This window comes from Strix uralensis, chromosome 1, assembly GCF_047716275.1.
Source record: "Strix uralensis isolate ZFMK-TIS-50842 chromosome 1, bStrUra1, whole genome shotgun sequence".
NCBI classification, from domain to species: Eukaryota; Metazoa; Chordata; class Aves; order Strigiformes; family Strigidae; genus Strix; species Strix uralensis.
The window spans coordinates 94,960,381-94,980,206 of record NC_133972.1 but is presented as its reverse complement, the minus strand read 5'-3'; the positions used below and the strand labels follow the sequence as shown (position 1 = coordinate 94,980,206).

General features: G+C 36.8%; 1 protein-coding gene across 8 annotated transcripts in view; it reads right to left on the bottom strand.

Annotated features, from left to right (window-relative positions):
• Nucleotides 1–19,826, bottom strand: part of CTNND2 (catenin delta 2) — a 700,247-nt gene that overhangs the window by 132,281 nt on the left and 548,140 nt on the right. For all 8 annotated transcript variants that reach the window (XM_074874338.1, XM_074874348.1, XM_074874370.1 and 5 more), the window contains one exon: nucleotides 4,729–4,912. In XM_074874338.1, coding sequence (XP_074730439.1) covers nucleotides 4,729–4,912 — 184 coding nt within the window. The remainder of the gene's footprint in view (nucleotides 1–4,728; nucleotides 4,913–19,826) is intronic.

The following is a 19,826-nucleotide window of genomic DNA, read 5'->3' as shown; positions in this document are numbered from 1 at the left end:
TATTTTATGCTGCCCCACATCTTCCTTTTGTCAGTATGCAGCAGAACATTATATTCAAAACTAATTATAGAAATTCCTGCGAACATGAATCAATAGACTTTGGATGCTTATAAGAGAACTGGAGGAGAAATAAGACAATGGGATAAATGCATTAGCTGTGAAACAGATAATTAATCCACAAAACAGTTAAAAACTTTTGATATTCAGGCTTCACAGTTAACACAAATTGTTTTAACAAGGTAATCTGTTCTTTCCAAAAGTTGATCTATCCAGAAAATACTACTGGGTGAGTTACATTCTATTCATGTTTTAAGAACAATTTTCCCCTTTGCTTTTCTACTCTGTGAGCTTGATACATATTTTTTCAGCTGAAAAATAATTAATGGTATTTTGTGAATGGTTTGACAAGTATGAAAGTATGAAGTATGAAAATTTGAAAGTTATGGAACTTTATAAACCAAACCTACTTGAATTACTCTCCCATAAAATTTTTAATCAACAGGGGGGGAAATAAATATTTTAACAGAACTTCGATTTTCACAATTGTGCCTGTACCTTCAGTGTATGATGAAAAATTAAGCAGAAAATGGAAGAAATAAAAAGACAGCATTTCACGATTTTACATCTAAATCCAGATTAGAATCTTAGAACAGTAAATCCTTAAAATTCTTTAAAGTCCTCAGATGAGGTTCTCTTAAATTCACCTTAAATTCATGGAAAAAAACAAGGTTCCAGACTGTACATCAGGATAAAAACTTTTGAAAAGATTTTTCGTCTGGGTTTTTTTCAAGTAGTCTTTGGGCAGAGATCTAGTTTTGTGATAAGTAAGCTTGACACTTCAACATTAAGACAACATTATGCAGTGTGTCTCCTGTTGATTTTTAAATTTCAGATTAGGGATTGTAAAACCCCTGCTATAAAGAACTGGGATTCCAAATTCAGTTTTCACCTGACTTCCCCTAAAAATTCTAAATGAATCAGAAACTATAAACCAAAGATACAGTGTTTCCCCAACACAAATAAAGCAGTCACAGGCAAACCAAAAGGAAGAAAAGAAGTCAAACTTTCACGGAGCTTAATGAGGTAAGGTACTAGTATCTCAGTGGGGAAGCAAGTAATTGGGTGATTATTCTAACACATGCCACACTGAGGTCTGGCAATTTATGAAAGATGAATATTAAGATTAAATTTATAAGTGATAGGTATAACGTTGTATTTAGAGCTCTGAATTATCTAACCATTTCAAAGTATTCCAGTTATGTAAAATTAATTAGTACAATATTGTATTAAAGCTATTTTTATTTTTTTCAAATTATACAAGTACGCTAACTGCAGTTTGTAAATAATGTCTTTAAGGAAAAAAGGAAATAACAGAAAAGGAAGGTCTGATGTTGCTGCTGTCTTCCATATAATTTCATACTGATTTCAGCCAGATTACTGTGGACTGAAGTTGCAGACTTAAGAACTTGGTTAAGAATGATAATGAATAAGCAGATAAGAGTACTATAATTTGTAGTTAATAAGCAACTTTTTAATTGAAAAAGCATAAAAAACTCATCAAGAAACTGAGAAAAGGGAAGATCAGCAGAAAGAATAATAATTCACATACTATAATGAAAAAACACAAAACATGTATCTGACTATTCCTATATAATGGCCAATGCAAACTACTTAGCACTGTATATGGGATGTAATATACTACAGCACCTCTCAGATCTTATTTAAAGTTTTCAGCAGTGAATGAATCAGAAAACCAAAGGCACAGAAGACTAAAACACCACCCCCCCCCAATCCTCCTGGCATATTTGCTAGCATTAAACCTTATGTAATACAACCTGATGTCTCTAAAATCTGTCAGCGTAACAGATTCAGAAACATTTGTCAAGTATTCTGAACACAACTACTTTTCCTATGATTCTGAGCATAGGAAATGATAATCCTGAGCCAACTGAATTTTAACCAGTGTCCCTTCAAAAACAAAGTCTAGCAAAACTAGAAAAAGAGAACAACAGAGAACAACCAAACCAGAGTCTTAGAAGAAATTCTCCCATGGAAGATGATGACAGACTTTTCCATTTACCAGATAAACACAGCACTATCTCAGCCAGCAACCACATTACATCTTCTTGATTTACATTACCTCCCTTGTCCAGTGAGATCTTGAAATGGAAATATGAGGCTTGTAACTAGTCACAAGTGGAAAGTGTGAGAGCTGTTAGGTTTATTGGGGGTGGTGGGTATTTAAGGAATGCTAGCTAAGGTACTACCTGCATAGAGCGTGCGCTACTCCAATGACCTCCACAGAGCCTTCTAATCTTTTCTTTCTGACATTCGCTGTTTCATCCAGCCTACAGCCCCATTATCTTACACAAATATAACACAAGAATCCAGTTACCATCTCACAGGTCAACTACACTTTTCTCTCTTGCACAAACTCAAACTTGACATTTTGTTCAGAGAGTGAGATTTTCAACAGCGACTGGGGAAAGGTAAACAAGAAAGTTCTGGCTGGTGTGGAGCAAAAATTCAACCCTCTCCAAATGTTCTGGCTTTGCCAAAGAGCATCCATATAGACTAAGTGGGATGAAATTATCTAAAGAAGATGGATGAAGGCCAAATAAATATCTGAAGCCACTAGAGAGGACAGAAAGATGCATCTGGGAAACAGGGTTTGATATCAGAAAGATATTAAAAAGCCATAGTATGGTGGAAGGGCCTGGGTTTAGAAGGAAGACCAACCTGCTGAGGACAGCCGTTTGAGCTGCTGTTACAGCTACCTGGGAAGGATTCAAGAGTTATAATATGCACAGTCTTTTGCAGGCAGATATGAGCTTATTTTGCACGAGCTGACCAGAAGCCATTCTGCTATGACAGCGTACCATCAAGCACTTGGTAGTAAGCCTTGCTGCAAAGCAGTGTGTATTAGATCAGGCAACGTACCATTCTCATGTGGCCCCAAGTCCTCAGGCTGACCAGTGCAGGCTACAGTAAGCTCACATCAGTTTGCAAATGGGCGTGCACACACGCTCACCAAAAAAAAAAAAAAAAAAAAAAAAAAAAAGAAGAAAGATTTCAAGACCAGTGTGCAACGAATCCATCAACTATGAGGTGGGAAGAATTGAGGTTTGCAGGATCAGGGATGGACATCAGTCCCTGAGAAGCAGTTGGGAAAAATTAACGGGAAGATAGATCTTATGGTGTGGGGAGACCAACACTGGACATGCCCATTCTGAGCAGGGGCATTGTGAAGTCCCAAATTTATAATGGACACTTCTTTCAGAGGCAGCTCTTTCTTTAACTGAGACGAGTTAAACATCGGAAGTGTGAGACATATAACATGGTACAGGTCCTTATGGAATGACTTCTGTCACAGTGATTTGACCAACATTTTTCTAATGATTTGAATGCAATGCAACACAATTATACTACCAAACTCTTTTCAAAATTAGTACAACTCAGGTACAAATGCCTAGCTTCAGTAACATACCCCAACATAGCTGGTATTTGCATATACATACCTGCGTCTCAGTCCAGTACAAGTATATTTGCAATATGGAAGTTATTACTGTCTGTCTTTCATTCTCTTCCAATTACATATAAACAGTCAATAATAATTTTTACATTTTCTGTTAAACTTTTCCAATATTACTTCTGAAAGGGAGACATTTCATTTGATGAAACAGCACAAAGACAAAAAGGTGCTTGCTTTGTAAAAAATATTGCTATTTTACTTTGCCTCCTATCAATGCTTTATTTAGCTCTTTGACGGATATCTGCTTTAGATGCAGCATAAAACATACACTGTATTACTGATATATACTATTCTCACAACAATTTCCCTGTGATATATGTAAAAATATTAACTAATTGATTTTCATGTATCTCAGACAGATTACAGAATCTCCAATATACAAGGAGAAAAAAAATCAATGGCTGAAAGAACTTGCCTAATATGTTAAAATGTTTAAAAACAATGATATGGACTGGAATTCAGAAATTGCTATGACTCAATCCTTTTGTAAGGTTTTGTCAGAACTGAAACTCTTCTTACTCATCCTATTTTCATTCTCACATCTACAGTGATTTTTAGGAACGGACAGATCATATTGCACATACTTATATAAGTGCACCTTGGTGTTCCATATTCAAGTTTGACATACACATATAAACATAAATAAATACCATACTTGCTAAGAATCTATTTGAGTATTCTAGTTGCACAATGTTAAATTGGTTGGTCTCTTATTGAAATCCATTTCTCATCTTCACAGAGCAGAAAAAATCTACTTTATATATTTATCATAACTCCAGCAATGGCATCTGGAACCCGTAAGGCATGTTACTTTTTGTGAGCATCTTCATTACTTTTTGTGCTGATTAAATTGGGTGTAATAGTGAGAACATATTGACTTCACTTAAGCAACTGGGGAAATGGGACAAATCTACAAGGAGAAAAATATCTGTAATATACAAGCTTGGATGAGAAGACTGGTCAAAGCTGCTAAGAAAAGAAAAATAGAAAACCCACAGCAGTGCTTATAGAGATTGCTTTTTGAATGGCCTGAAGCTTGTTTCCTAATTAATTTCCAACTTCAAGTTTACAGCACTGAAAGTCATCGTCTTTGCTGACACACAAACCAATTGTTTACTTTACAGATGCCTAAGAATGAGAAATACCAATTCAAAGCAAGATGATTAAGGCAAAGCAAATGTTTTTGCAGTACTCACCTTAGGCACCCAGTGGCATTGCGCAGCACCTGTGATGAATGGAGTTGTATTTTATGATCATCCTGGAGTGGAGAGTTTTCCCATCCAGAGTGAGGGATGATCACTGCATTGGTCAACACTGCGAGGGCATCCTGGATGATTGGCATTTTCAGTGCATCACAGGAGGATAGGTTCCAGAGAACTCCTACCAAAAAAGCAAGTGACTAACAATTAACACTTCTGCAAAAAAGATTGAATAGTTTTCAATTTTAAAAAAACAACAGAACGTTTCAAATCATTGATGTGCTTAATAAAGCTGTTTCTGTCAAGAAAAAGAAGACTACATTGTAAGTGGACCTCAACAATACCCGCACACTTCTGCAGTGAGAATACAGTTTTGAATATACAAGAAGTAGTCACAGCAACACTGGAAATTTCTCAGAGCTAAGCCTAAAAACTGAGAAGCTGGTTATGATCTAGGCCTACTTAGGCTGTGAACCACACATGGAATGAAGGAGTATTACATGCATTTTTTTATGGTTTGGCCTTCAGATTTCTTCCTTCTAAATAAAATTAATAAAAACCAATAGTAGAAAATAGGTTCTGATTTATGCTAAGACTATCACTGTTGACAGATATGCATTGAGAGAACAAAATCCCAGTTCTGTGTTCAATTTAATGAAAGTAGCTATCTAGGACGGTTGGTACTAGCAAAGCAAAAAGCCTTCACAACCTGATACAGCACTACGGTATTATCCCAGCCTTCAACAAGTAATTTTTTATATTGTAAATATTTTACTATACAAAGTTACAGAATAATACCATTTTTGCACAGAAACAACAAGTTTAATGGTGCAACTCACAAAGAGATTTACTGGAATTTAAAAAAAATTCATAATGTGCCAAAGAAAAGGAAGAGCAATTGAGAGCCAAAGTTTTCTGAGCGTGGCCGCAAGGATCAGGGCCACTGCAGATGTGCCACATAGAAAGCAGGCAAGAAATTGTTGGGAGCAAAAGAGAACCTGCTTTTCATTCCCTTGTATGTATTTGTATATTTGCTTGAAAAGCACATTTGATTTTGGTGCTGCACCAAGAGCCTGCTGCTGCTGGGCAGCTACTAGTGCTGGGGGAAGCCCGAGGGCAATACAGTGCTCTGAAGAAACAGAGGTCTTTATTTTAGCCCAGCATCCTCCCCAGAGTAGCTGGAAGAGCAAGGCTGCCTCTTCCTCCCTCTCCCCTTGCCAGCATATGTCCTCTTCTCTAGAGTCCACCCCTATTCCTTCCTACTTTCCTCTCTGTAGTGACAGTAGCCTGGCCCCACACCTAACCTTGAGCAGCAAAATTGAGTTTTGCCTTTATGCCCATCAAGTCTTGAAGCAACACAGAGAAAGATTATCATCATCGTATACAAGAGGTTACAAATATGAACATCAGAATACGAAAAACCAAAGTGAGTGGTGGTGGAAGGAAACTGCTAAAGACCTCATGAACGTAGACTCAGACATTTATAAATATAAGCAGCAAGAACACCATTTGCTCAAGGCTTTCTTTAGCAGTCTGTGTTTTGAAGGAGAGGTGTAATTAACAGGAATCAACACACATTTTTGGGTTTCCCTTTAAAATTAATTACCTCTATGGGGAGACTGTTTCAGTTATACAATTTCATGTTTTAATTATTTTATATGGAACTGTATGCAAAGACAGTTATGCAGTTTAATGTAAATTAGCATACTAATAAAAAAACCCCAAGCCATCTTAAAATAATCTGTACATGGTAAAAAGGCAGAAACTGACAGACTTTAGCTACAGACCAAAAAAAAAAAGAAAAAAGAAGCAGAAATAAGAATACTGTTCATTTTTTCATTTAAAAATTGCTGCTTTAAAGGGAAAAGAGTCTGTGTCTGAATTCTGTTCTGAATGCCTTTATGAAAAGTAATACCATATTTAAAGGAATAAAGACCTTCATAAAGATATTTATACTTGTTTTTCTATGACCTATTCTTGGTAACCTCTATTGGCACATCTACTATTCCTGAAATACTAGGTATTTTGCTGGTTTTAGTCAGTACAAACAATGATGTGGCTGCCTTTCTTTTACATTTATCTAGGCAGGTGCAAATGATGTGCATGGTGTAGAAGCAGAGAATCAGAATGCAAATCTTTCCTCCTTCAACGTCCAATTTAGTTCTTACACAAGACAATGTGTTGCTTCTTTGTGAAGAAGTCCTATTTTGGAAATGAAGCAGGAAAGAGTGCTTTGATGGCAACAAAACAGTACTTTGGGCTTCAAGAACTAGTCATGAACTGCAAAAGCAGAAAAAGATACAAAAGAAGCAAACATAAGAGCTCTGTCTAGCAAAATGCTTAAAAATGTGTACGTCTACACTCTTTTCTATTCACTCTAGGTTCTTGTTAATTAAAAGCAAATTCACATAAACATTGTGAGAAGTTGGTATTTAGCAATAGTTGAGATGCCCAGAAATATCTTTAAATCCTTTTTCTCTATTTAAAATCCACTTGACACTGCAAACGAGCTTTTGCTCAATAAACTGCCATAGCAACAGGGGAGCTCCAAATACAAATAAAAACCTACATATTCACCCAAGAGCCAAAAAGAGGGGTCTGGTTTCACTAACTGGAAATTAGACCTCACAGTAAGAGGGATCACCAGACTAAATTAGCTGTTCTACGTTCTCCTAAAATGACTGTAAGTCAAAGCAGAATCAAGCAAAATGGCACTGCCCAGTAAGCCTGACACGGTTTTCAAAGTTTTTGCACCTCACAAGACAGTTTTAAGGAGTAAGATAATCTTCTTCCACCTTAGAACAATGCATTTTATCTAATTTTAAGTCTTTGAATACTACCAACCACATTAATGAAAAAAAAATTTTATTCTGACAAATTATAATTTATTCTCCCAAGTAGTGGAGTCTGCTACTTGCTGAGGTTGGCACTTTAAGTGTCTTCTTGTACCCTTCCTTAATTAAGGATTTGCAATTATGAAAGGGCACTGGCAATTCACTTCCCATTACTTTTGCTAAGGACGACCTGGAGCTAGATTTATGTGGGACCTAAGAAGACGATCCATTGTCTTGACTTTGCAAGGGAAAGTGATAATATAATAAAGCTTTCACCTGAGGCATCTTCCATTATGGAGCTACCTCTTCTCCATATGACTCTGAAAGTATTTTTCAAGCATGTATGCATTACATGCCCTTTAAGACTATAGTAAGAAGATGGTCACTGAGATCATTTGCCACCTTACTCTGAAAGCCCTGACTGAATTGTGTTTCTGAGGACAATAAGCAAATCTGGAATAGCCTCAGAGGTGCCTTGACTGCCCCCTAAATCATTTGTGTGTCATCAGCTGCCCACAGGAAGGGACCAGACTCAGCATACCAGTGATTCATCATGAATAGTGGGACCTGTCCTGCTGTATATATACTGGATGTGAGCTGTTAATCCAACAACTCAGTAGTCCAACTCAACAGTTTAGCATCCATAGACTCTTGGGAGACAGGGGGAAATAAGGAACTAATCAGACCAGTGTTGAACATCTCTTACTCAATCACTTGCATTAATAGCATTTTATCTCCTCCTTGCTTTTAAGGTTGTGAGGCATTCAGAGTAGGAATTTTGTCTCCCCATTTGAAGATCACTTTAGGCTGTGTTGGATGCTTCCTAGAAAGAGAAAAATAGCTACACCAGACTGACTATGCGTATTTGCAGGTTGAAGTTTTTCACCCTTACATATAACAAACTGAAACGCACGGAAAAAGTATTTTGCAATCTCATTCAGCTGGTTCCAGTTGGAAGATAGATTTTGGGTCCCAGTACCAATTACCAGTCTTGCAGACGTCAGACAAAGGACTCTTAGAGGAGTCTATGGGAATGCTCGCTAAGGAGATCTTGCTGTACCAGGTTACATCTTCTGGAGTAGTTTATCAGAGGACATGCATCTACTATATTCAACAGGTTATTTAATGCACTAAATGTAAATCATCTTTTCTAAGAAGGCCTCTCACAGATAACAACGATCAAATTCAAAAACTGGCTATAAATTTTGAAAAAGGTTATAATCAATCTTTTCAAAGACGTAACTGTACAGATATAGTTCATAAGAAAAACTACACATAGGTCTTAGTTAAGGCAATTTAGATTTGTTGCCACTGGAAGAGGGAATTGAGAGAACAGAGAACCAGGAAAACTTTGATTTATCTTTCTCTTAGCCAAAGTCCAGAAGATTGAAGACAAGACCAACCCTTATAAAAACACAGTCCAGGTTGATGAGATGTTACTACTGCTTAGTAGACAGCTTATCCACCATGCTTTCAGCTTAGAAACAGCACTCCTTTTTACATAAATTAAGCTATTGCACTAGATATCGCATCACTTACCCTGAAGAAGCAAAGCAAAATATTTTAGAAAATTGAAGGCACCCAATTTAATGAAGCAGTCTGAGCCAAAAACCCATCATCTCTGAATTAGGCTGGAGCTCAAATTCATCCTGATTAAACTCTTCAATGCATTTTTTAGTCAGTGTTTTACTTAGAACTAATAATCACATTTGTATATTTATAGTCAGATATAACTAAAGACCTGATGAGCCACATGCTATCCCTATTCCATTCAAAGTTAAGAAAATTGAGATCATACACTTCCATGCAAAAAATAACACCCTAGCAAGAGAGCATGTGCAAAACCACTAAAGTCTAAACAACTATTCAGTGCATGATTTAATGCTACCTCAAATTATGACTTTTATACATATATAAACAAGCCTCTTGGAACAACTTGGACTACAAATATAAATGGAAACCAAGAAACTGGAAAAGTCATCTTTTCCAAAAAGCATTGCCCCTGTCACACTGCCACTAAGTATTTTACTTTTTTGTTGTGCTGCAAAAGATGTACTTTGCCAAATAAATTATAGGGTAAAAGGATCCTATGTAAACAAATATTACTGGGAAAAACAAGACTTCGACTCTTCTTAATTTGATATGTTTAGGTCTACCTTAAATTTCTACTAAGATTTTGCTTATTTAATATTCCTTGTAAAAATAAAAATCTAAAAGTCTTCCAACTCATCTAGGTTCATCTTTTCCATCTCAATTTAATAGTTTGGTCATGGACTGATGCAGAATGCCATTTGGTAGTGCTGGGAGACTGCATCCCAGGAAGAGTGAACGTGGCATTGGCAGGCTTTTTTGTTTATATGCTGAAGGCACACAGATACTACAGGGAGTTTTCCTCATGAACACGACAATTAAGACTGAAACCTGAGAGCTAAATACCCTGCACAGAAGCCAAGCATAGGGGATCTTTTGCTGGAGTCCTTAGGGAAAACATCTTCTACCCAATGCTCTCAAGTGCTAGAAAAGTCATTTGCTGGCTCTTACTGTGGTTTTGACATTCAGAGCGCCCTGTAATTGCAGAGCTGGACCAGTGGCAGTAGGGTATGGGCTCCTGATATTACTGCTGTAAAGATGCTGAATACCAACCACTACATTTCTTAATACAAAGTGCAATAAGACTTCACACCCAGCTCAGCCGTCAAGGTGAGGAGTTGGTCTCGGTAACAGACTTTCTGTAGGCAACAAAAAGTGGCTGATGTGAATTCTGGCACCTGAACAATTCACAGGTCGTAAGACAGCTCCTAAAAAGCACACTATAAAAATAAGTTAAAAATTGGCATATCAGAGGAGGAAGTTTCAGCAATTTTCTTGAAATAATTGTTTGTCTGGTTACTGAATGAATACCTATGCACACCTTCCTGTAATTCACTTATTTACATGCGCAGAGGCGGTTTTCTATCTGTGTGTAAGATGACCCATGAAAAGTGAAAATTGAGAAAGACTGGGTTTCAGTAAAAGTCATAAGCAGGAAGGAGTTTAAGGAAGTAAGCGAAGCTGTAGCCAGATGAATTTTTTTCCCTTTGCAGTCACTCACAGCCTCAACAAAGCAAACACTTCCACAGAGAATAAAGATTATTGTTTTTTTTCAAAAAATTACAAACACAGCTTGATCTTGATTACATATAAGTACATGACTACATATAAGTAATACAAGCATTTCTTCTGACAAGTTAACTCTTTCTTTCTCAATTACTGCTCTTTTCATTCCAAAATTACATGTAGGATTTTATTAATACAAAAGGAGGGACCAATTTAAACACTGCTTGAAAACAATTTCTGTCCAAATGCTATTGCATTAACTGAAAAAGTCCATATTCTTCTCATGGAACTGGATTTTGACCTAACATTGCTGCTTTCTTCCTGTTGCACACTATAAAATAATGTATAAGTGTGGAAGGGAAGAACTGTCAGACAAGAATGTTAGACAGTTACTAGCTTTAATGTTAGACAGCAGTGGAATTACTAGAAGAGTTGACTAAAGTTACTGTGGAAAGGCCAGTGGTTCCTGATTAACTTGTTTTCCTAACTGATGAAATTAAACTGGTCCCATAAAACACAGAAGCCAAACCAAAACTAATTAATTCTAAGTGAGAGAAACACAAGAAAAAAGTAAATCAACTGTTTTCAAACAAAATTTCATCCTAACACATGACTAATGCCAATACCATTCCAATTAAATGGTTTATTAGAAAACAAGGAAACCAAACGAGGATGCATATATGAATGGAAATATTTGTTTTCAATGTTTACACATGTATTTTACTGAATAATTTTTTCTAGTCCCCAAAATCCAAATATATAACAGACCCTAATACAGAGACTAAAAATGTCATACTTAAAACTGAAAATCAAGTCACAGCTCTAAGTACCAAACTCCTTTCTCACAAGAACTAATTAGGAAATTAGTCCTATCTATAAAGTTGCATCTACATGCAAAATGAAAGGCTCAGTGTACAGTTGCTAAAAAAAAAAAAAAAAAAAAAAAAAGGAGGAAACACTTATTTACTAGCCAAATCTTAAAATTGCTATCCAAGATAAAGACAACACTGAGAATAAGATTATTTGGGAGGGACGAAGGGAGGTTGGCTTATGAACCTAAAAATTAAAATTAGTGGCCACTGTGAAAAATGTTTCAGTATATCCTCAAACTTTCATTTTGTAAAGAAAAAAGTGAAATATTGAAATCTGTCTCTAAACAAAACCTATTTTCAAAATAAAATTTAAGTATTCTGTGTTGCAAATGGCAAACATTTCAAACTACAGAGTGCTTTTAAACTGCCAGTATTTCAATACTCCATCATTCAGGCAGGGGCATCGAAATTATACGCCCAGCTGAATTTTTCCAAAGGATTACTACTTGCTGAAAAAGTTCAATGCAGCTGTTATGTCAAGCCATATGCTGCAACAGATGTCCTCTATTTATCACTCCAGATTGCCTTGTTTGATATTGCCTCTGAAACTTAGATTTGACCAAAGTAAAAAAAATACAAAAATCATTTATGTAGTATATTAACAAGCAAATTATGAAATTGGTTTCATTGCCCTATGAATCAGAACAACAAACTCATTGAATTTCTGTAGAAGATGCATCTCACTGATTGTACAAGGGAAAAATAGTTGTTTCCCACTTAGACTTGGAAGTTGATGTGGTTCATACATGGGAGCGATCCCAGTGCCAGAGAGAAAAGGAGAGCAAAAAGGGACCACCTTGGGTTTTGTGCTGAGTGTGGTAAATTCAGGACAAGTGAATGGGAATTTGCCTGGGAAGCAGGGAGAAGGATGCAGACTGTGATGGGAAAATTGATGAAACCATCCCCAAGCAGACCCCTATGAAAGAGGGGAGAGGGACTCCCCTGCCAGCGGCATCTTACTGGTCCCAGGCAAGACCTCGGCACCCCAGTGACTTGTTATGGCTCTCCCCCATTCACCTCCAGGGAAACAGGCACTGCGAACCTGAGGAAGGTTTTGTATCACTGTTTTATCAGTATGTTCCCTTTTACCTGTAACAATACTTTGAATGCAACACCTTACACAATAAATCAGTGCCCCGGCCTGTTGCTAAGAAAGCAGGGCAGAAGATTTTAGAAAGCATCTATTTTAAAACCTCTCCTTATTTAGCTGGGAGCAGCAGGGGGTGAAGTAGTTAAACTTATAATTCAGAAAAAGTCAAGAATGACTCTTCATGAATACAACAAATCCTATTGGTGGGTTTTCCCATTTTCAGAGCCAAACCAGTGACAGCATATGGAGAAAGGGGACAAAGATTGTTTTATAATTAGACAGTAAATTGTAATAGATTTTGTATAAAATGACTCAGTTGAACTGTCAATATTGTTTGCATAAGTGTTATTTGATAAGACAGCATCATTTCTGAACCAAATTACACAATTTATTAAATTACTTTTAGATTTGCTGTTACATATGAGCTATAAATAGGATATGTTTTGAATGGCTCTGGAATTTCTTGAAGATGTTGTAGCCTATAGGTTGGAAATCAGTTTCCCAACAACTTAGGGGTGTAAACTGTACAGCCTTTTACCTTCCCAGTTTGCAAGTAAAATGGCTACAAAGATTTGGTGTCTCAGTAAGTGACTGTACAATGGGTTCACAGGAAGATTTTATAAAATGCCAATTAATTCCTGCTCTGAATTTGTTTGAAAATCACTCCCAAATTTCTACATGTGATGAAAATGTTTTCTGTAGGTGATGCTAAAATTAAGCTTTAAACTTTGCCAGACTGTAGAATTGTACTGTAAAGCACAACAGAGTTCCTCCTTACACAGCTGTGCCTTGTTATAGCACATCCACTGATTGTGAAATGTCAGCTTATTAGTCTGGAAAAGTACAAATAGATATTTACAGTATTTTCTAAAAATTGTGATGATGCAGTAAGTGATTTTTGAAGACTCTCTGTAAAACCTTAAAGTAAGTGATTACTGGGGTAGAAAAGCAGAGTAGCCCTGTAGACCACCAACCACTCCATTGCCATTGCCAGTAACAGGCCAGAGGGTTTGTACTACCTTGGTGAGACCTCTGAAGTTGAGTTGCTTGAAGTTGTGTTGGGGCACTTGGCCCTTTAGCTTGATTAACTCTAGCAGCTGCTTCTGCAGACCAGGTGGCTTCATTTGTTTTGCTTTTGCTTAGCTTTGCATAATGCTGTAGCACAAGCAGATTTTCTGTGTCCAACAAATCCTTGGTTACCTTTTTTCCCCACAACAAGATTTTAAATGTAACAGCAAGGAACCACAACCTATTCCATGCAAAGTTTGAGCTGTGAGATGAAATGCATGTTTTTACTGCAATCTGAGACTTGCAGGAGATTTGTCAGAGTTCGACATTTTATATGAAATTCTCACTGGCTCACAAGACTCAGGGCAGAGTTTAAAGAATACCTTGATTAAAAGTATCTCAAGCAATGGGAGGGAGTCAAAGTATTATGTAGCATTTGGAAACTGAAAAGGCTTTTGTACTTGAAGAAAGAAATACTGAAATATGTAATGCCTCATTCAGCCATTGGCTTCAATCCAGAGTAAACACATAAGAATTTTCAGCACACAAATAATTTTGTTTATGTTGAAAACAACTGTTATTTAAAACACCTAATTAGAAGCAAATTAGTACAAAAGATTTAATCAACTTTTAAAACTGACTGTGGTAGAATATTGTACTTACAATAACATCCATTTAAAGAAAGAGTAGGAAAGATTATTAGATCTAGTAAGTACCCTTCAAATCTCCCTTTTGAATGAAAAGCATTTAAAACATAAGCAAATTCAGTGCCTAAGCAAGTAGATTTGAAAATTGTGAATCTTATCCTAAATCTACTATTTAAAAAATAATTAAAGTCTGTAAGTCACCTGCCTCTGTGCTTGGTAAGTTCCTCGATGCACTTGTTTAAAGTTATTACAGAGAATTTGCTTATCTGCAGAGAAGAAACTAAGCAAAAAATGAATGAACATCTTTTCTTGCCAAAATCAAAACAAGCACTTCTGAAAGCTGTGTTTTGTGCTAGCAGTTATCTATCTCCACACTTCACCTTCCTAATTTCCTTGACTTGACAGGACACAGTAATTGGATGTTGGAGGTGGAGGAGAAGCTAATTCACAGAGCTCCATCTTAAGAGGCATTTGTATACTTTCTGCATTTATCCCATGTCTTCATTTTAACTACATACAGTTATGAGTCCCTAATGATATTTGGCAGTCTAGTTCTCTTAGCTAAGCATATATTGAACCAAATTTACATCAACCTTGTAGCAGCAGTACTACCATGGTTACACCATCACGACAATTTAAGCACTAGATGGCTTTTCATGTTGTCTGTTTGAAAAGTTTGTAATATCCAGGACATGTATCTGAACCTAAAACATATTTTATCTTTATAATCTAATTTTCAGTTAATATAATGCTGAAATCTTCTCTTTGGATCCAAAAGGAACCCACTTGACACATTTATCTTCCTACCTATCTTTTCATAGTAAATATCAACAGCTGCTAATTCATTAGGCCTTTCACTGTCCAGGCTTCCTTATTACTTGCATTACTCCATTAGAAAGCTTGAATATAATGAAGAAATGGGATATTTAACATGATCAACACTGGAACGACATCTAATACAAACCTGCAAAAAAAAGGAATATAACAGAGATTTTAAGAATTACATCAAGGTGAAATATTGTAAGAATGCAACTCTTGGAATGCTTTGATTCTTCTTAAGTCTGTGGGAAAGTCACCTTAGAGTGGGATAAAACAGCCTTTCCTCATTTTCAAATCAAATTTCCTAAAAGTGGTAGGGCTACAAATAGTTGCCACCTCTAAATGAATGTTTATATCACAATAAAATTTCACATCTGTGTTTATACACTCCAGTAACTAAGCTAACGTCAAGGGCACTTTTGCAGAAAATTATTAAATTGATAAACTGCTTCAAGAACCTAAGTACTAAATAGTCAGCCCTTTGCCATAATATTGTTAAATATGATTTACTACACAAAAATCACAATGTAATACCTTACAAAGTCCAATTAGAAAATAACATGACAAATAGGAAACAACTGCAGGTGTGTGATTTTGACTTTGGGAACCCCCAACAGAAGAATTGCCATTGTACTAGGAAGTTAAAACTTCTCAAGAACTGGCCAGAATTACCTAAAAATGTAAAATCATAATAAAACTTCCGCTGAAGTAAGCCAAAAGGTCCATTTAAGTAGAATACTCCCTTAAACCTGCTTTACACATCACTGCAGGCTCACTAACTTGCAATTGCACTGATTAGCAAAGACACATTCAAGGCTCAAAGGGACCTTCTGGAGTGTCTTGACCGACCTGCCAACAATTTATGCACATATTAATAAGCAGTGTGCAATCAAAAGGAGGTTTAAACTGCAGCGGTTACCTCAAACCAGTTAGATATAAGGAAGACAACATATAATTGCTTTCAGTAACACTGACAGACTATCAATAAGGTTATAAATACCTCATTATAAACGTGGCATCTATTAAAAACAGAACAAAAATGTATAACAACTACATAATAATGTTGCATAACATGGGGTGACAACAGAGGACCAACCAAGTCAAAACACAAACTGGCCACAGCTAAAATCAAAGACAACACTAATGAATATTGGAATCTGGGAAGGAAATGAAAATTTTTTCCCGTCCAACCTGACCATGGGCCAAATACACTTGGACAACCAGCGCTTCTTTGAAAGGAACATTATGTACAAAACATCTTATAATTTTTGCAGCAATGGAATATATGCTTTTTGATGCAGTGAATAAAAATGTGAATGAAATATACAGGGTCTTCATCTATCTACATACAGTGTATATGTATAGTATTAGATAGTTTATGCCTTTTTAATGATTTTTTTTGGTAAATGTGATAATTTTCAGAATTTATATATTTTCAGTAGACAACTGTTAAATCTCTGACACCTTAAAGTCAACCAAAATAAGCAGCAGGCTGTCTGCCAGCATAGGAAAAAACAATTTCCCTTGTCATTATTTATAGCTATATTTTTTTATCATCATGTGCTTTCTAAAAGTGGATCATCCACTTTTACCTTTCAATCAAATATGGTATATACAGTTTGAAAACAGGTGATACAGTGATGTATCTTTAAACAGAGTTGTTTCTCATTCAGCTAGCTTATTGTTCACAGGCAGAAACTGTGTTTCTAGTTGTGATGATTTTGTTTGTCAAAATGAGAACAGCAGTTTAAATCATTTTGTCTGAGACAGGTACCCAGTTATCAGATGGAGCTGATGGAACAAGGAGCAAGCGTAGGTTGAATCTAGCAACAGCTGCTTGACCTCACCTTCTTCACAAGGCATCATTGGGATTCCTGTGTTATCCTTGCTAACACTTCACATTTTTCAGGTCATTTTTTTTCCTGATAGTAAAACAAATAGAAAGAATGCTAAAATAGAATTTTGTGGAAGGGTTCATAATTAACTCGGGAAAGGCAAGACAATCAGAAATCAGTTACTCATTATCATTATTAACAAGTGAAAACATTTTTTTCTACCATCTGCAGGATCTGTGCTAATTTTGTACTGTGTTCTTGTCTATATATATCTATTAGGAAAGTGTTAACATTTTATTATTTTAAAATAGAAGGCTTTTATTTGTTCCCTTAACAGGAGCTACTGTGGAAACTAGTAGCACAGCGCTGGGTGAAAAGATGGCTAAATTAAGTATGGTGCATTCAGCTTATACTGATTTCTTTTCATTTACACACCTACATGAAACAAGATTTTGTAATTCAGGTTCTCCTTAAGTTTCTGGAAATTACCAGAGGCTGTAGGCTATGTTGACATCTCTATTTCTATCAGAGTATTTCACTTCTGCATAAATGTAATATATTCATTTGTATACCTCAGTTTATCCCGGTTCTTCTAGTAAAAAACAGTGACTACGGAAGCGTTTCTGGAAGAGTAATCTTTCAATACTTTAGGAAGTATTTCCTGGGCATTAACACCCTTTAATTTCACGACAACCAGGCAGCACACTTCCCTCATGCCTTCTACATGGGAGCCTGCACTGAAACCATTTGCTCCATGTGAGAAAGCGCTGAAGCTCTATCACATTGCAATAAGGTTCAGTTTGCGCAATCCAAACATTTCAGCATGTTAAGGTTTTCCAGTATTAGCCCGAGACCTCTGCTACTGAGGAGGAGAAAGATGAGATAAAGGAAGAAGTGAAAAACTGTTTTGGAGAGATTATGGCAGAAAGATATCTCTGGAAAAGAGGAAAAGTCACAAATGGCGCCAAAGGCAATCCTGACAAGCAAGGAGCTACTGGGATAGAAAGCTGGTCTGCAGGTTTAAATACCCTTCCAAAACCAGTCTTGAGATAGCTGGAAATTGAAATTATAATCTCCTTAGATAGAAGCAATAAGAAGGAAGAAAATGTGCATGTTTGAGGAAGGAACTAATATTATAACTGGCTCTGGCGGGAGTGTGCTTCACGGCACTTGGGGCAGACGATGAAAGCTTTGCTACTGTTCAAACAGATTGAGCTGCTAAAAACCTCTCCTGCCCTTATTTCTTCCCTCACAGCCAAGTGCCTACTCAGAGTGATTCACACCTTTATCTTGCCAGATTTCTGGACAGGTCATTTAGACTTGATAGGCTCAGTTCCCCATCTGTACAACTGAGATAATGACAGTTCCCCACCTAAGAGAAGCGCTCTGGGGACAAATGTTGGAGGAGTATTTAGGGGTGATGATGACAGAGCCTATATAAATTCCTAAGGCAGGAACTTTGTGCCCTCTCTAAAAGTAACAAACAGCTTTTACGTAGACAGGATGCACAGTGAACATGAGATGGAAAGGATGAAGGTATTATGTTTACTTCTAAAACACACATTTGCTATTATTTTCTCTGTATTTCCCTCAGGCTATGGTGGCACTACTGAAATCTTCCTGTCACCTCAACTTAGGTGGGAAGCAGGAGGAGCTTCTTTTACTTTCTCTTGTGCCCACCACCAGGCCAAATTTTTTCATTACTGAGGCAGCTGCTGCAGAAGCTATCCTTCCTTCCCTAGAAAGGACAGAGGGAAGGAATTTAACGGGGGTAGCTGTCACACTACAACACTTCACAAAAAAGCAAACGAGAACTGATTCAGATGTGCTATTCAAGCCTGTTTCCTAAGAGATGCAAGATGAGAGGTACAGCTATGAGTCTTGCTTTGGAAAAGAGCTTTGCAGAACACTATCGCTATCAGGTTTGCATTTTCAAAGCAAGGACCAGTGATTTGCATTCTGAAAGGCACAAAACCTGGCCAGGGAAAGCAGTGGCCTTCTGGGATGTACTGGCTATTAAAAACAACAAAACAATATAAATCCAGGCCCAGTAATAAAATCTTCAAATACCACTGACTTTGATTCTATTCCTCAGGGTCACCATCTTGCTCTGCTCCCCTTTCATAGATGTCCAGCACTCCTGATGCTCACCATCCCTGGGAGCTGCATCTACCTGTACAAAGGCTGGTTACTGCCTACAATTGACGGTCAGTACCTACCCTGCTCAGTAGTACCAGTTTGAGGGCATGCTAGCACATACATCTTTTCTTTCTGTGGGAATTCAGGAAAATTTAACAACATACTGTGCAATGGAAGGAATGTAAATTGTAGCCTAGTATCTTTTCTTTAAATGACCTAATGACATTATGTGCTCTGTCTACAGATAACATGGGAAGTGCCACTGTGACTGCTGAGGTGTACTGCTGATGTTCATTAGCAGTTTGACACTTACTACTCAGAATAAATAGGCAGAATGTTCCCTGGAGCCAGGACACAGACAACATAACCAGGAGACAAACAAATATGTTGAATCCAAAGCAGTGGTTACACTTTATTAGATCTGTCAGTAATTCTGTCACTCTGCAGGAGGCACCATCCAAGCTCATGTAACCCACTATCTTTGCCCTATTAATCTTGCCTAACAAGTACAAGGTGATAGGTGTTGTAACTAAGAAAAAAAATTAAATATAAAAATCTACATTTAGTAAACACCATGAAGTTTATTCAGACACCCTGAAGGAACCTGGAGTCAACCAAAGGACAACAATCTTATCAATTGTATCCTAAATGAGGCCTGACCACAAGGGTAAGTAATTTCTGCAGAAGCATAGATGATAGTGTGTACTCTGATGCTTCTATGACAGAAATGAGAAATTTTCTTTCATATTTTAGTA